Source organism: Macrotis lagotis, chromosome 4 (genome assembly GCF_037893015.1).
Source record: "Macrotis lagotis isolate mMagLag1 chromosome 4, bilby.v1.9.chrom.fasta, whole genome shotgun sequence".
NCBI classification, from domain to species: Eukaryota; Metazoa; Chordata; class Mammalia; order Peramelemorphia; family Peramelidae; genus Macrotis; species Macrotis lagotis.
In genome coordinates, this window is record NC_133661.1 from 188,276,193 (window position 1) to 188,294,051 (window position 17,859).

Consider the following 17,859-nt stretch of genomic DNA (forward strand, 5'->3'; position numbering starts at 1 on the left):
GAAATTTCTGATTATCCATAAAAAATATTACTGGAGGATAGGAATAGTAAATAACAAAAATTATTGAATTTTAAAGGGCTGTATTAGAGGATAATTGTTGACATAGTGCAATAGAGTAGAGGTCAGAGTACTTGAGGGGAAATTTTAATGAATGGAATTAGTGACTGTGAATGAAGTATGAATGTAGGGGTCCCTTCCAGATGTGCCTACCTTTGTTGACTATCTACTTCACATCTTTTCCAGGATTCCTTTTATAGGAGTCAAAACCTTTCATCCAACAATTATGAATGAGAAACCAAATGTAAATACTTTGGAGAGCTAACATATTCCAATTAATGTTAAAAATATATCATTAACATAAGATACTACCCTTCAGTATCATTTGATAGGAAGAAGACAGTGAAAGACCTAAAGATCACTAAAATTTGTGAGAATAAAATGGAGAGGAAAGACACCAGGGACAGGAAGAGGACAACATACCCCAAAATGTAACTGTACATTTTAGTAATTTGAAGTTTATATCATCTTATTTGAGTCACTCTCTACAGCCGTATGTAAAAATAGTATATATATTTTACATATTCCTATTTAGCAATGAGAAAAAAATCCTGAAATTTAAAGACATTAAGAATGGGATACCTTGAAAATAAAGTATAAAAGAGTATTTCTTAAACTTTTTGAATTTCTAGATCATTTCACTGGGGCAAAATTTGCTTTGATCCAACTTTCATATTTGGCAAAGACTGAGAAACAAAAACAGAAAAAAAATCTCATTGTAAATTGAATGGGAAGAAACATAAAACTTTTATTAAGATATGATGAGAAGGGGTGGCTAGGTGGCACAGTGGATAAAACACTGGCCCTGTAGTCAGGAGTACTTTTGTCTCAGACACTTAATAATTACCTAGCTGTGTTGCCTTGGGAAAGCCACTTAACCCCATTTGCCTTGCAAAAAAAAAAAAAAAAAAACCTAAAAAAAAACATGAGAAAAAGAGTGATTAAAAATAATGCAGTAAATTCAGAGAAATTTGAAGAATGAAGAATAGAGTAAAAAGGAAGAAAAATATGCAGATTTAATGTAAAGGAGGGAATAATTGGACAGTAGGGTAAAGTATGGTGGTTGTAAGGAAAAATGCAGTGTATTTCATATTTATATAAAATTTTTACAAAGCAATTTCTTCAAAAACAATGAGCATGTTGTTTTCCTCATTTTTATAGTGACACTTGATTTTGGACTTGAACATAAATCTTCTAACTCTGGGGCTTGTTTAACAACAATAACATAAACAATAGCAATAATAAAAGAAAACCAAATAAAACAATGGAAACAGTGGTAGTAAAACTGGTGTCAGTATCTCTAAGTTTTCTTCTCTATGAATATCATCACTACCTTTTTGCCTTAACTTACTCACAACTAAAGAGTAATTCTTGTATGGGAAGGAGATCTGGGGATGGATGGTATATTTGTTGTTTTTTCAATCACTGGTCTAAATTACAGGGACCACTTCTATTTGATCTACAAGGCGTTTGTACACTTCTCCCTGCATAGATCACATCTGTTTCTATAAAAATGTTCAGAGTGATGTGGGAAAGGAAACAAGAACTGACTCAAAGGTGAATGAAAGGAATATAAATAAGTGGGTACAAAACACTAATAGAAAAGACTCATTTAGTTTCCAGGGCTGAGGCTGTAGCTTTGCAACAATAGAAAAACCTTTGTTTCCATTCAGTCTCTCTCTTCTTTAGAGAAGTTCTGTTCAACATCATTCTCCTCATTTATGAAATAGGCAGGTGGAGCAGTTAGACCTTGTCTAACTCTGGTGAAGCAGTGCACCTCTATGACCATACTTGTGGTTGGAATTCCTCTCGTGACTTTAGAAAAGCAGTGTTGAACAGTTGGTAACAAACATCAGCTCCCTTTAAACCATTTGCTTAGTTAACAGAAGAGTATAGATATAAGTAACAGAGGTAATGAATAAGGAGGAAATGCAGTTTACTGAAAGTAGTTCTATTTTTTATGTTTTTTTGCAGGGCAATGGGGTGAAGTGGCTTGCCCAAGGCCACACAGCTAGGTAATTTTTAAGTGTCTGAGGTAGGATTTAAACTCAGGTACTCCTGATTCCAGGTCCAGTGCTCTATCCACTGCACCACCTAGCCACCCGAAAAGAAGTTCTTTTTTGTAAACAAGAGACCTATTTTGTTTTCCAATTTAAATACTATGTAACTAAGAAAAGTAAGTTCCTTAGCTTCTTTTAAAAGAATTCAGTCTAACAGAAATAAAAGAAAATTTATCTTAGATCTCTAAGATGTTGTTTATTACATTACCCCATCCCAGAGCAGCAATATGTTGTAAAAAATGTAAGGTTTCTAAAGTGAAAAGAACTTGTGCCATTCTGAGTCTATACACATAGAATGTTTATCAATTGCAACTATTAGCTCTTTTAAGGAAAAACACAATATGTCTTATTTTCCCAACAAGAAAGAGAAAATATTTTCAGATAGCACCTATATAATCTTGCTTCACCTTAATTTTTCTTTACCCAGAATTCCTGTTCAGAGTCCTAATTTGGTAAATAATAACAGGCTTAGTTTTATTCCTTGACAGAATAACTTTCTCTATATCATGGAAATACAGGTTCACATACATGACGATATAAAATAAGATATTATAATTTAGATTTCTAAATTTCATTTACAAATCTCTTTGTGTATATATATATATATATATCAACAGATAAGTATGCAGGCCATAATCTTATTCACAGAGTTACAAACATAAAAATAAATACAAACAAAACATACACACATATGCAGTGATTTTGGAGACATTCGAAGGAATACAAAAGCTCTAGTCAGAATTATAAGAATCAGAAAGCATGGCAGGCTACTATCAACTCAATTAATGATTTGATACCTTGCCAAATTTTCTACTGAGAGAGGTTTTTTTTCCAGATAGGTTATAGTAGTAAAGTTCATATTTTCCTTTATTCTCTCTTTAAAAAGCAGTGCTTTTTTGTTCCTACTGGCTCTAAAAAAATAGTCATCTCTGTCTCCAGTGGCTTTTGCATCCACAGTACAAAAGACTGGTTATTTAAGGTATTCATTTCTGGAAAACTATTGATGGGAATTAAAATGGTTATTAAGAAAGATGATCAGTGACAAGGACTGAGATCTCTTCCCCCAACTTTGGATTTCATCTTCATGGTAAAGTACTGTCACAGGAAAGTGGTAAGGTATCAAAACCATATGGTCAACAGGTTCTCTGGAATGGTATTACCCTTTCAATAATCCTGCCCTACCATTTGCCACAAATCCTACTACCAATAAAATGAGATAAAATTTGGGGTGTGGATTCCTAGATCTCTCCCTTCACTAAAAGTGCTTTTCTTCCTAGAAACCCTCATCATTCTCCTGCTGTCCCAATATCCCTAGGAAATCTCAGCTTCTGGAGTCTTGATAGATGGAAGAAAATGATGACCAGGTTCAGGAAAGATATCCCTAACCTGGATCCAGTGTTTTAGATTCAGCTTTTTAAAAGAAGCAGACACTAGTGAGCTTTCTAATCCATATCAATAAAAAGTGTCCTTCCACTTTCAATCTATTTTCAAGCTGGTGCCAGAGTAAATAAATAGGTCATAGCCCAATAAAGTCAGTGCTCTTCAGGACTTTCAGTCTGAGCAAATTTCAATCAAAGCAACAGCCTTGTCCAATAAACTTTCATTCTTATCTCAGTAGTTGCTTTCATAGACCTTCCCCTCCTTTAGCATCTTTAGCAACTGGTGGGTTTCTGATTCAATATGAGATTTCTTCTAGGCATAGATCTGCTCTGGGACCAGAAACCTGGGAATGTAATAGTGTCATTTCATTGATTCTACAGAGATTGATTTGTCTTTTAAAGAGGAAAGACACAAATGGCAGCATAACTCTACCACCTAAGTCCAGTGCACAAACCTGATTGTTTTCTTCCACTTGGTCACTAGGATAATGCTCACTGTGAGTATTCTAACATGAGAAGTAGAGTAAGACTGATGGGAAGAAATGTAAACCCATCGCCTCCCTTTACCATGTCCCCTTAACTTCTTGCTCTTATATTTCCCCCTCCAAAATTGGGCATGACAGGAGATGAAAGGGACCTTAAAGAGCACTTTGTCCAACTCATTTTATTAGACGGGTAACTGAGAGACTTTCCCAAAGACACATAGCGTAAATGGTAAAGATGGTATTTGAACCAAATTATTGTACTGTACCACACTGCTTCCTAATTACCTCTTTCTAAGGCTTTTCAACCTTTAAGGGTGATTTGAAATATCAGGTTGTGAATAATTTTGTTTTGTGCTTTGTTTAGACTTGATTTTATCCATCATATTTTCAACCCTTAGTACTTGTGTGACTTGATAAATCATATGCTTCTTAGACATTAGTATCCTTTCCAGCTCTAGGACTAGTATAGCTAAGTCAGGAAATCAAAAGTGTGCAAATATTCTTCACCAATGCAGATCAAGAACTTATCTTTAATTCTTAGAACATTGCCTGGAAATGAGGGGTTAAGTGATTCAAAGAGGAAGAACTTGGAAAAAAATCTTTTCACAATCAAGTATGATCCAGGGTTCCATTCCACCATTATTCTCTACATCTTGCTGCCTCCAAATATTTTTATTTTAATAATTTATGGGGGCAGCTAGGTAGTTCAGTGGATAGAGCACTGGTCCTAAAGTCAAGAGGACCTGAGTTTAAATCCAGCCTCAGACACTTAATAATTGCTTAGTTGTGTGACCTTGAGCAAATCACTTAATCCCATTGCCTTAAATAAATATAATTATTTATTAAGGATTCTCCACAAGTATATTTTAGAATATCAATGTTTATGAAGATTTTCCAAGCATTTTAAAAAATAGTTTTATCATTTATCATATTCCATTAGTAGTTTCTATCAATGAGTACCAATTCTTTTCCTCTACCTCCATAGCCCATAACACATTTAAAGTTACATACAAGCCATGAAATGGAACAACATGAAAACATAACTGTTGTTAAATGTTAATTGGCACATATGTCATAAGCCTTATCCAATGCCAGACTGTCCCACAAATAATTTGAACTCTTTAAGTTTAGAAAAAGTTATTTTCTAAACCCTAAAGAGGGGCTAAACATGCGAGACAAAAGAGTACCAACTGATTAGAGCAGCAGATAAGAATGTATGTATCATTTTAAATGAAGACCAAATCAGCCATAGAGTAACAGGAAGAAGGCCAGATTTTGGAAAAGTAAGTGGTGAGTATGATCACAGAATCTCAAAAGTTTTAATGAGCCTTAGAGGCCATCAAAGTTAACTTGTATCTAATTAGCAATCCCTTCTGAGATATCTCTAACAAGTATTTGCCCATCTTCTTCTTCAAGTCTTTCAGTGTAAGCAAAATCATTATATTCCAAGAGAAACTATTGCACATTTGAACAGTTGTGCTAGGCTCCTTACATTGAGTCTAAATTGATTCTTTCTAAAGTCAGCTCATTGTTTCTAATGCTGACTATTAATAAATGAAGGACAGAAGGATTTTCCTCTGTAAAGGTTTGGACATCAGAGTGATAAAACAGGCTAGTTGAATAGTTCTGGTATTAGAGAAAGGTTTGATATAACTGAGATTGCTTTCCATTTCTCAATATTCCCCAGGTTGAGCAGATGGAGCAGAACAACACAGTGACTGAATTCACCTTTTTGGGTCTAACCAAATCTCCAGAGATTCAACTGTTAGTCTTTATATTAGTCTTCTCATTCTACATAATAATTCTTCCTGGGAATCTTTTCATTATCATCACCATCAGATCAGATCCTACTCTCACAGCACCTCTGTATTTCTTCCTGGGTAATCTGGCTTTCTTGGATGCTTCTTATTCTTTCATTGTAGCCCCAAAGATGCTGGTAGATTTCATGTATAAGAAAAAGACCATTTCTTATCAAGGGTGCATCACCCAGCTCTTCTTCTTGCATTTTCTTGGAGCAGGTGAGATGTTTCTCCTTGTGGTGATGGCCTTTGACCGCTATATTGCAATCTGCCAACCCTTACGCTATGCAACCATCATGAACCGCCAAGTCTGTTATGTGCTGCTGTTAGCTCTCTGGGTTGGGGGTTTTGCCCACTCTATTGTGCAGGTAGCTCTTATTGTTCGTCTGCCTTTCTGTGGCCCAAACCAGCTGGACAACTTCTTCTGTGATGTCCCACAGATCATCAAGCTGGCCTGCACTGACACCTTTGTGGTGGACCTCCTGATGGTGTCCAATAGTGGACTGCTTACACTTCTATGCTTTCTGGGTTTACTCACATCCTATGCAGTCATCCTCTTTCGAGTTAGGGGATCTTCTTCTGAGGGCAAGAATAAGGCTTTATCCACTTGTACCACCCATGTTATCATTGTGTTTCTCATGTTTGGTCCTGCCATCTTTATTTACACCCGCCCTTTTAGGACTTTCCCAGCAGACAAAGTGGTTGCCCTTTTTCACACTGTCATCTTTCCCTTGTTGAATCCTGTGATTTATACTCTAAGGAACCAGGAAGTGAAGGCGTCTATGAGGAAGTTGGTGAACAGGCAGGTCATTTGTGGAGGAGAATGAAGAATGGGCATCACTCAGGATATCTTCAGAGGGTATTCAATCATTACCAACTTGCCTTCTATTAATTTGCTGGAGAAAATCTAATCATAATAGCAAAGGACATAGAGTTGTTAAAAACCGGAGCTTACTTGAGAATGGCATATTCATTACTTGACCTACAATAATATAAAATAAATTTTGTGGTGACAAAGAGTGGAGAAAGGAGAAAGGAAACTGCTAAATTTTCTAGTTATATATGATATGCAACTCTTTGATTTGAGGAGGATTGTAGCAATTTTTAAGGAGACTTTTGAAATCTAAGCTATGAGTTTTTCCTTTACCTTATTATTAGAAAGAATCATGACATTGATTTTCTTCATTAATCAAAGACCAAAAGGTAAGACTCACCAGTATTAATATAGTTTGGGGGTGTTACAGAGTTGGATAGGCCTGGTGGCTAGGTTGCGCAATGGATGGAGCACCAGCCCTGGAGTCAGGAGTACCTGAGTTCAAATCCAGCCTCAGACACTTAATAATTACCTAGCTGTGTGGTCTTGGGCAAGCCACTTAACCCCATGGCCTTTCAAAAAAAAAAAAACCTTAAAAAGTGGGTTAATATGCTCACATGGAGCTAGTGACCACCCTTCTCTGACAATTAAGAAATTTTCATAGTTTTTTGGGCCCCACTAATATTTTGCAGATCTTGTTAATAAACCTAATTTAGCAGACTCTCTGGTCCCTCTAAGAGTTTGTTTGGGAGGGAGTTAACAAGGAAAAGCTCACTCTAATATAAAATTAATGCAACTAAAATCAGTTAAACTCATAGAATAGAAACTAGAGTTAATATTAATTTTGATATTTACAGTAGCATGACACATTTGAACCAAGAAACTAGGTTCAAATCCAATTTCAGATTGTTCCTAGGTATCTTGGATTAGGCAAATTACAATCTGTGAATTTTGGTTTTCCTTTCATCTTTCAAATGTGATTATTTTCTCAGTAATCTCATAAATCATTAGGGAGATTATAAAATTGTTTGGGAGATTAAATGAGGAAAATATACATGCAAAGTACTTTGAGAGCTTTAAATATATTATTAAATATATTAGACAATATTAAAAATATTGAACAAATATAATAAATATACTATTAAATATATTAAACAAATATCATTACTATTATTGTTACTATTGTTACATATATCACATATTATCATTATTATTGCTTATAATATTTCTGCTATTAATATAAGAGTCCCATTTCATTGGGAACAATTGTTCTAGTATCTAGTAGCTATGTTTAGATGAATTAGACATTGAGATAGCACAAATATTTGGTTTTATTAGATCTGATTTATATATATATGTATATATACATATATATATTATAAGCCTACCTGTCATTTCTTTTTTCTTAAAAAAAACTATCTTAAGTGACTCTAATGTTTTGTGTGTCTGTTTTATGAAAGTCTAACAATAATGAACAATGGTTAGGTTCACTTTCTGCATATCTCACTAAGGTCACATCTCTTATTTCTGAACACATTTGAGGTTAAGGTTTGGGAGATCTTAGCATCTAACATGAGAGGTTAAACTACCTTTTTTCAATTTTTTTTTAGCTTTTTACACCCTCCATTCCAGAACCCAGGGAGAATGACTTAATATTTAGATTTGGCTCATGTGTAGGATCTCCTCAAAAGGGCAGTAGAAATATATAATACACTAAGGCATATGATAGCTATTTTCTCCCCTCCCAGGAGGGTGAGATTTCATCAAACATAAAGCCATTTGTGGAAATATTCAATTATAATTTTTACTTCGTTTTAGTTTTATACTCTCTAAACAATTCTCTCCTTGCCCATGTCTTTTGGTATACCAGATCAAAACCTGAAATTCTTCCTCCTACTCACAGTTATTTTCTTCAAAGATTATAATTACAGAATATTCCTCCTACTTAGGTACTGAGGATCTTCTGATTTCTTGAACTCATAACTTCAAGATTAGAAACCACCATTAGAAACCACTACTCAGTCCCCTAAACTAAAGAAAGAATGAAAAACTCACAAAACACCAAACGAAACAAACTAGAAGAGACAACAACTAACCCAAGTTTAGGATCACTTAAGTAGGATATGAACTTTAGATGTCATATATTCACAATTTCCATGATTAGATGTTGAAAGTAAAGGAAATAACTTACTTTCAAATCCTTTGAGGAGACCCTTAAAGAGTTCTTAGTCATTTAGTGTATAAGTAAAAGTGATTAAAAAGCAGAAACATTCTCTTGCTAAAGACACTCAGTTAGAAATTTTTTGGGTCAGTGACCAAAAAGAGGATTGTTTTGTCATCTCAAGACAACAACTTTTGTTGTTGCCATATTTGTTCATGGAATTTGGCTAGGAATCTCTGGTAAAATTTCCATATAATTACCCCTTAGTTGGTTGTCCTTTATTCTTAAAGGATGGAAAAAATATTGTGCTAGAGTCTCAACAGTGTCTCTGACTGTGACTGATTATATCAATATGAATTTGAAATGTTCTACCACAGGTCAGACCAAATAGTCCATGTGAACACCTAGGATGGATTTTCTGAGCTTGAGTAGCTCATCTCTTTTGAACAACTTCAATTCTACTTTGTTCATAGAGCACAACACCTTTACTGTATGTTATGCTAGGCAGTTCTGTGCCAGTAACTCTCATGGTGAAAGTCAATTCCAAAGTTCTTAAGAGAGACCATTAAGAATATCCTTGTATCATTTATTTTGATCCCACTGTGTGCATTTGCCCTGTGTGAATTCTCCATAAAATAGTATTTTTGGCAAGCATACATTTGACATTCAAGCAATGTGAGCAGCCCATTGGAGCTGTGCTCTCTGTAGAGTTCAAATGCTTGATAATTTAGTTTTTTGGTTTTTGTTTTTGTTTCTTGTGAGGCAATGTGGTTAAGTAACTTGCCCAAGGTAACACAGCTAGTAAGTATCAAATTTCTGAGCCAGGAATTGAACTCACATCCTCCTGACTCCAGGGCCAGTGTTCTATGCACTGTGCCATCAAGCTGGTATCTTATCCTGTCAGGTGATTTTCAGAATGTTCCAAAGACAATTCAAATGGAAGCAATTCAGGCTCCTGACATGGTGCTGGCACACTGCCAAGATTTCACAGGTATAAAACAAAGAGGTCAGCACAATGTTCTCTGTAGATTTTCAGTCTCTGGTAGTCAGTCTAATACCTTTTTTCTTCCACACTTTCCCTCAAAGTCTCCCAAATACTGAGATAGCACTAGCAATGTGTGTTTTAACCCCATCGCCATTATATACATCCCTGGAAAGTACACTGCCAAAGTAAGTGAACTTATCCATAGTATTCAACATTTCTCCATTTTCTGTAACCAATGGTTCCATGTATAGATGGCATGGTGCTGACTGATGAACCATTTGTGTTTTCTTGGTGCTAAGTGTTATGCAAAAATATATAGCAATACTCCATTCACTTTGATCATGGTTTGAAACCTTTACAAGTTGTGTGGTAGTTGATCTTGATGCTGTGTTTATTCTCTTTGATGGGATTTGACAAAATGACTGAAAACATCATGATAAAAAGTATGGGAGCAAGCACATAGTCCTGCTTCACTCCACTGGTGACTAAAAAAGTGCAAGAATATTTCCCATTATCTGGAACCTGGGCAAGCATGCCATCAGAAATTGACCCACTTTACTGATGTACTCCTCTGGGCAAGAAAATTTTGAATGTGCTGTAGGCCAACACAGCTGAAAATATCAAAGTCAGAAACTGGTCAGAACTTGGTCAGAACTACAAACATTATACACAAACCTCTGTTCTGCTGCTGCTGCTGCTGCTGACATTTCTCCTGGAGTTGTCAGACAGCAATCACAATATCAACTGTTCCTTGCCCTTTTCTGAAGTCACACTAGTTCTCAAGTGAAGGATAAGCCTATTAAGGAAGACTCTGCAAAGAATCTTACCAGAAATGATTAAGAGAGAACCATCCCTGTGATTCTCATATGACAATCTATTCCCTTTACCTTTCTAGAGAAGGACAATGGAGGTGTCCTTGAACTCTTGTGGGATAACCTCCTCATGCCATATAACCTGGAATATTTCAGTCAGATTTTGTATGAACAATGCACAGCCCCTCATTCCTGGATATCTCAGATGGAATAAAATCAACACTAGGTGCTATATCATATGAAGGTACCCAATGGTATTCAAAACCTTTTTCAGTTGGAATTTCAGCTAGAGAGGTTGACTTCAACCTGATTTAAATGGCCAATGACCTTAACATTGATTGATGGCAATTTGTTGAGAATACTATGAAATATTCAACCTATTTTTCTAGGATCATGTTGCTATCATTAATCAATGTGACTCCATCAGCTCTGAGTAGTTGAAATGCATAATAGATGTTTTAGCCCATACATAGCCTTCAGGATATCATAAAAGTGCTTTGAATTGTTCCTGTCAATGTAAAACTGAATTTTATCTGCCTTCTTATAGTGTTGGGAATCTGAATCTCCAAGTTTCATTTATACTTTACTTTTGAAGGAATTAAATGTTGCCTTATTAGAAGTGGATGAACTATCCTGTAGGTAAACCCTGTGGAGTTCATATTTTTCATTTAGTAGCTTCTGTATTACTCCATCATCTGCATCAAATGATTCCTGAATACTGCGCTCTCCTTTTCTACTCCACTGTTGTCAACTGTGTATGTTGAGCTAATTTTCCCTCCAAGTTAGCAAAAACCTATTCCTGCTCCAAAAAATGGCTTTACATGTATCAATGGTGAATGGAATTATCATTGAAGATATTTTTGTACATTTATTTTTGTGTTTCTGTCTGTCACAATTATCAGGCCAGATTTGGGTTAGCAGACAATTTTAGGGCACTTATTCTAGTACCTTCCACAGGACAGGAGTTAAGTAGTTTGATTCTTTTTTAAATTACTTTAGGTTTTTTTTTTTTTTTTTTTGCAAGGCAAATGGGGTTAAGTGGCTTACCCAAGGCCACACAGCTAGGGAAATATTAAGTGTCTGAGGCTGGATTTGAACTCAGGTACTTCTGCCTCCAGGGCCCGTGCTTGATGCACTGTGCCACCTAGTCACCCCTAGATGACCTTTTTTAATTAAGCTCTAAGCATTTCACAGCACCTGCTTCAACAACTTTCATGGCCATTGGTATAAGTTGCTTTAATCTGCCCAGTCCATCAGAGGAATTCTTTGTGTGTTTGTGGTAGATACCCCTTTATCTCACTGATGGGTCTGAGATCCCTCAGTTACCCTCAACATGGTTTAGCCCATTCTGTTGAAATGGTTTACTGGAGTATGGGCACTATGCAGGTTACTGCTTCTTGGAGTCACAGGTGAGAGTTAGGTGGATCAGGTGAACACCAAAGGTGGATTGCAACCCTGAAAATAGCTTGGTAGCCCTCATGACAAAGGTACTAGTCTTCCCCAAAGATATGCCACATCCTAATGACCCTTACAGACTATTCTCTACACTTGATACTTGGATTAGAACCTAAGTGACAAAAATAAAATTTGCCAATTAAAAAAAATAAAGAATTAAAGGTCTTGCCCATTGGTAATAGAAAGAGATCCTAAATCTATAGTTAATAATTATAATAGTTGTATAATAATAAAATAACTACAATAACTATAATAGTTATATAATAATAATATAACTATAATAACTGTAATATAATTTAATAACTATAATAATAACTAATAGACTTTCAAAGCACTTTCCATGTTATCTCATTTGATTCTCCTAACAACTCTTTGAAATAGGTGTCATTATTATTCTCATTTATAGATTAGGAAACTGAGGTAGAGACGCTAATTAACATGCTCAAGATCATGCAATTAAAGTATATGAAGCAGAATTCTAGCTCAAGTCTTCCTGATTCTATGTTTATAACTCTATGTACTTCATTCTATATACTTCATCTCCAGACACAGGACATTATATCTGATTGCCTTAAAGGACATTTTAATGATTGAAATCTCATATTTTGGTATGATCCAAAAAGATTGCCTTATTCTTTGGTATGCAATGCAACCTGATCTAGAAAAGACTCACTTAATTTTCTCTTTTTAATTAGTTGGTTCTTTTAGGGTCAAAATACAATATAATCTCTACTTTCAAATCTCAGTTTCCCCATGTAATAATAATATCTACCTCACAAGATTGTGAGGATCCAATGAGATTTATATGTTAAAATGCTTTGCAAAATTTAAAACACAACCTAATTGGTAATTATTGTTATTGTTGCTGTTATTTCATGCTTTTACTCTCTACTCCTACTGTCCACCACTCTAACTCAATTTCTCATCCTTTCCTCCTTGTCACAACAATCTCTCTTATTTCCAAATCACCCTTCACACATTTTGCTGACAAAATAGTCTTTTCTACAAACATGTCTAATCATATCACACTTCTTATAAAAGGAACTTCAGTGGCTCCCCACTGATGATTAAATAATGTGAATTCTTCAACTTGGCACATAAAGCATTTTGAACTTTATTTCATTCTGTTGCTTTTCAAAAATTCAAACTCCAGATAAACTGAATTATTAGTATTTTCTTTGAGCTCAGTTTAAACTCTTCCCTCTTTTTGCAGTAAGATATATTTGCAATAAGATATATTCTGTGCCTGAAATATCCTTCCTACAAATCCACATCAGAACCACTTCCTACATGAAAACTGCTGTATATCTGCAATTGAAAAAAAGGCCCTATATCATTATACCTTATTTTTATACTTAGGTGTGTTAATGTCTTATTCTAACATATTAGATTGTAAGTGTGTGTTCTTTGACATCTTTGTATTACTTGAATAATCCCTTGCACATAGTGAATAATTAGTAAATATTAATTAAGTACTATTGCATTACTGAATATTGTTTTTAATATGCAAATATGTCAAATCAGCAAGTATTTATTAAGCATAAAGAGGTCACACAATTTATGCTTAATAAACACACTTACAATCTTCCATTTTAAGACAGGATAATTGGAAATTCAATAATACTTGCTCTTTTCATAGTAGCAAAGTACTGAAAATTAATAGAGCCTCTATCTAATGGGGATTTGGCTAAGCAAGTAATGGTATCTAAAAGTAATGGAATATTTGCTGTACCACAAGAAATGACATGAAGAATTTTAGAGGAACCTGGGAAGACCTCTTGTCACTAATGAAGAGTGAAGTGAACAGAATTAGGAGAATGATTTATGCAATAAAAACAAAATTATAAAGAAAAAATAAAATATAATATCAATATTCTAAAAGCAAACAATTTTGAAAGGTTAGGAATACTGATTAATCATGATTAAAGAGGAATGAAAATGAACACTATCCATCTCCTATCAGAGAGAGAGAGATTATAAACAATAACAATGCATTTTTCATGGGGTTATTGTGGGAGTTTGTTTTACTTGATGATGCTTATGTTCCTTCCTTCTTTCCCTCCCTCCTTTCTTTTAGCTACCCACCCCTACCTCTCTTTAGTGAATGGGAGAGAGGAAAAATAAATATTTAATGTGTAAATAAAAAGAAAAACAATTTTGAAAAACTTTATAACTCTAAACAATTAAATGTCGAAATACATTTCCTTAATACCAAATATGATGCCTGCTGCCTACCTTCTTTGGGAAAGATGATGGATTTAAAATGGAGATGGGATGTACGCATTTGGACATGGACAATGTGAAAATTCATTTGATTTAGCATGCATATTTCTTTTGGTAAATTTTCTTCCTTTTTAATTGCTCAGAGGCATGAAGAGAAAATAAATTCTTATTAATGTGAAGAATGTTAAAAACTAAGCTGTGGGGAAAAATATTATGGCATAACGTAAAAGAAAAGACATTTTATAGTTGGATTTTAGATATTTTGGCCAGAGTCATGGAGAGATACTTGGAGGACAAAAAGCTTTTTGTTGTCCCTCATATTCTATAATTGACACTCTAATGATATGTCTTACAACCCTGGGAAAAGACTGCTAAAAGCTTAATAAATCCCACTGCAGGCTATGTGCAGTGTTTAATCCCTGCTGTCCAAAAGGTTACTGTCTCTGACTGGTTATCACTTCAAGAAAGGAGCGAGTATATATTCATCTACATCCCAGCCATCTTAGTACTAGCCAGAAAATATTACAATCTTCAATAAATTGGTTGCTTCTGGAGTAATGGTGCTTCTAATTCTCTCTGCATAGCTGGTAGGTGGAATAGCTGGCGAGTTTGCAAGAAATGGAAAAGGGTTTGTAGTTTATTTTGATAATTGGCAACTAAAATTTAGTCTTGACATTACAAGAATATTTTTTTCAGCTATTAAATGTGAGCTTGCATGCAAGTAGAGAATAATGATACCCACTGGAGAAAATGGCCTGACCTTGGCCACCTGTCCAGTTTGAGCAGATACTTGTCTATATTGAATGATTTGAAGGTCACCCAAAGGTTTGCTTGGCCTCAAAATGTTTTCTTTTTATCTTCAGTGCCATGCTTAGAGCTTTTCATATATTAAAAAAAAAAACAACAACAGTAAGATCTGTGATTTCTCTAAAATTTAGAACTGCAGGTGAGCAACCTCCCTCTGGCAATGCAAATTAGTGACAATGCTACAGTTTACTGAATTAGAGTAGCCTGGAGGCATTGAGAGATTTGGTAACTTCTCTCTAGACATGCAAGTAATTCCTATCACAAGTGAGACTTAACCCCAAGTCTTTCTGACTCTGTTAGGTTGTCTATGTTGTTGCCTCATATGCACCTTACATATCATAGGATCTTAATTTCGGTTGAATAATTAATCAAGCAGGGAAAATATGATTCTGGCTTTCTCCTGTTATAGTAACATTCATGAAAACAAATATGAATGTATAAACAGTATCAGAAGATGTGAGGTAAAACTAGTGGTCAGCTAGTTCAATGTCCTGATATTGATAGATGAAAAACCTAAGCTACAGAGACAAAGTGTTCTCTCTCCTCTCTACTACGTACCTGAAAGCCACAGTCAGTTATTGAGGCAGTTAGAGAGGGTAGAAAGTTGGCCTCAGAGGCAGGAAGAGCTGAGTTCAAGTCCTATCTTGGATCTAGGACAAGTTATTCAACTTCTAAGCAACTTTCTATGATTATTAATTGTAGAGAAGGTATTGATCTGAACAAGTAGAGGTCCCTTCTTCATTCTGTAATTCTCTATATTGATAAAAACTCAAGATTAGTCCCTACCTCCAATGAGAAAGGCAATGACATTTGCACAGTTACTTACCCAATTCTTTTTTCTCCCTGGACACTTATTTGGTATTTATAGCTTCTCTAGCTTTTCAGTAACTTAGTATATAACTATCTTAGATGTTTTTAAAGTAGAAAGTAAATTGTTATAGTTACTAAAACAATGTTAATTTTCATTCAAATAATCAAGATAAAATAACTAAATTTGGAGATTTCTTCCAGTTCTAAATGTATGATCCTTTGAAATGATTTTTTATTTTACTTTATCATTAGCTGTTCTAATACTTAAATTCAACTATTGAGATGAGGATTGTAACTGTGATTGTAACTTTCTTAAGTTGTTCTTAAATGGTGTTTATTACATTTTAATTAGAGTTGAATTTAGGCCTAGGCAAAGGTAAGTACACTCAGGATATGCAGACAAGAAGTAGAAGGAAAGAGAGAATCTAAATAATATTTTAAAATATAAAATATTTTAAAATTTTAATAAAAATATAACAAAGATTAAGATGTAAATAAAATTTTAAAATACACTTACACTGATAAAAAAGTCTGTTACATTTATTTTATGATAACTCTAAAATAAAATAAAATTAATGCAGAGAGGGACCTCAAGAGGCCATCTTGGAGTCTAACTGGAGTATGGAGCAAGGTCACAAAGGAACAAATATCAGAAACAGAATTTTCGCTTGTGCCTTCTGACTACATAAATGGTCCTCTTTATTGTATAGTCTCCTCATTAAAGGCAATGACTTTATGCTCTGATATACTTTAGCTTGGGAAAGATTCAAGTTTTACTTCATTCTAAAATTGCCAGAATTCATCCTGTTTGGAGTTTCAACATATAATTGATTCATATAAAATGGTACAAGATCTGAGACAGTTTTGTAAAAACATGAAACAAAAGTGTCAAATATGATGTAAATAGATAAGAGGAATCTAAAATTATTTTACTTACTCCAAAAGAGACGAGATCTAAGTTTCTGTTTTCTGACACCTATTGGAATTTCATTTACTGTGCTGACTAATTAATCCATGAAATAAAGACAATGTATTTTATAGCACTAAAAGATAAGGGAAACTGGGAAATACCATTAACTGGGGAAAATGCTGTAAAATGAAATTAATTCCTTAAATGCAAACTAAGTTTTGCTCCCTTTGATGATAATTAACTTTCTGTGCTATGGTGTAACAATTTCTAGATCTGTTATTGAATGAACCTTGTGGCAAATATCCTCCCTTGTCTTGAGTTTCCTTGTCTATAAAATCAAGAAGTTGGACTAAATAACCTCTTAAGGTTTCTTCAATATAAATGCTTATAAGGTCTCTTACAGGTATAAAAAATCTTATAATCTTTAAGGGGAGTAGGGAAATAGAGAAAAGTAAAAATGAAAATATCATTTATTTTTTTATGTTTCACCATAGAAAGTATTTCAGTAACTGAAAAAAAAAGTTTAATTTAACAAGTATTTCACAGAACTTTAGAACTCAAATTACCCTAGAGACCATCTAATAACCATCAGAGTTAAGTGATTTGTTATTATCTCACAGTAAATGATGAAGATGATGCTTGTACTTCGTTCCCAAAGAACACTGTGACATCAAGGGAGGTGATGCCATAACTGCACATGAACTGGGTGTGAGAGATGGGGATGCTGTCCCAAGTCATCAGCCTCACTTTCAGTTCTGGAGCTATCCAGGTCCAGTGACCAGATATGAATCATGGTGAAAGGAGATAGACTTAGATGTGAGGCAATCAGTGTTAAGTGATTTGCCCAAGATCACATAGCTAATAAGTGACTGAGGCCATATTTGAATTCAGGTCCTCCTGACCTTAGGGCTGGCACCTTTTCCACTGTGACCTAGTCAAGTTCTTTATTATTATTATACAATCTTATATGTCCATTCTATATGAAGCATTGTGCTGGGTGTTGGGAATGCAAGTTATAAAAAAAAATAAATATTTCCGCAAAATTAATCAGTCTTTACCAAGCAGCTTATATATAATCTAAGAAATGAAGAGATGAAAGATG

The 17,859-nt window shown here is 34.5% G+C and overlaps 1 protein-coding gene across 1 annotated transcript; it reads left to right on the forward strand.

Moving 5' to 3' along the window:
- Positions 1–5,677: 5,677 nt before the first annotated feature.
- LOC141520176 (olfactory receptor 4N2-like) lies at positions 5,678–6,607 on the forward strand. The gene has a single exon (XM_074231988.1). The coding sequence runs from the start codon at positions 5,678–5,680 to the stop codon at positions 6,605–6,607; it is 930 nt and encodes a 309-aa protein (XP_074088089.1).
- The last annotated feature ends 11,252 nt before the right edge of the window (positions 6,608–17,859 follow it).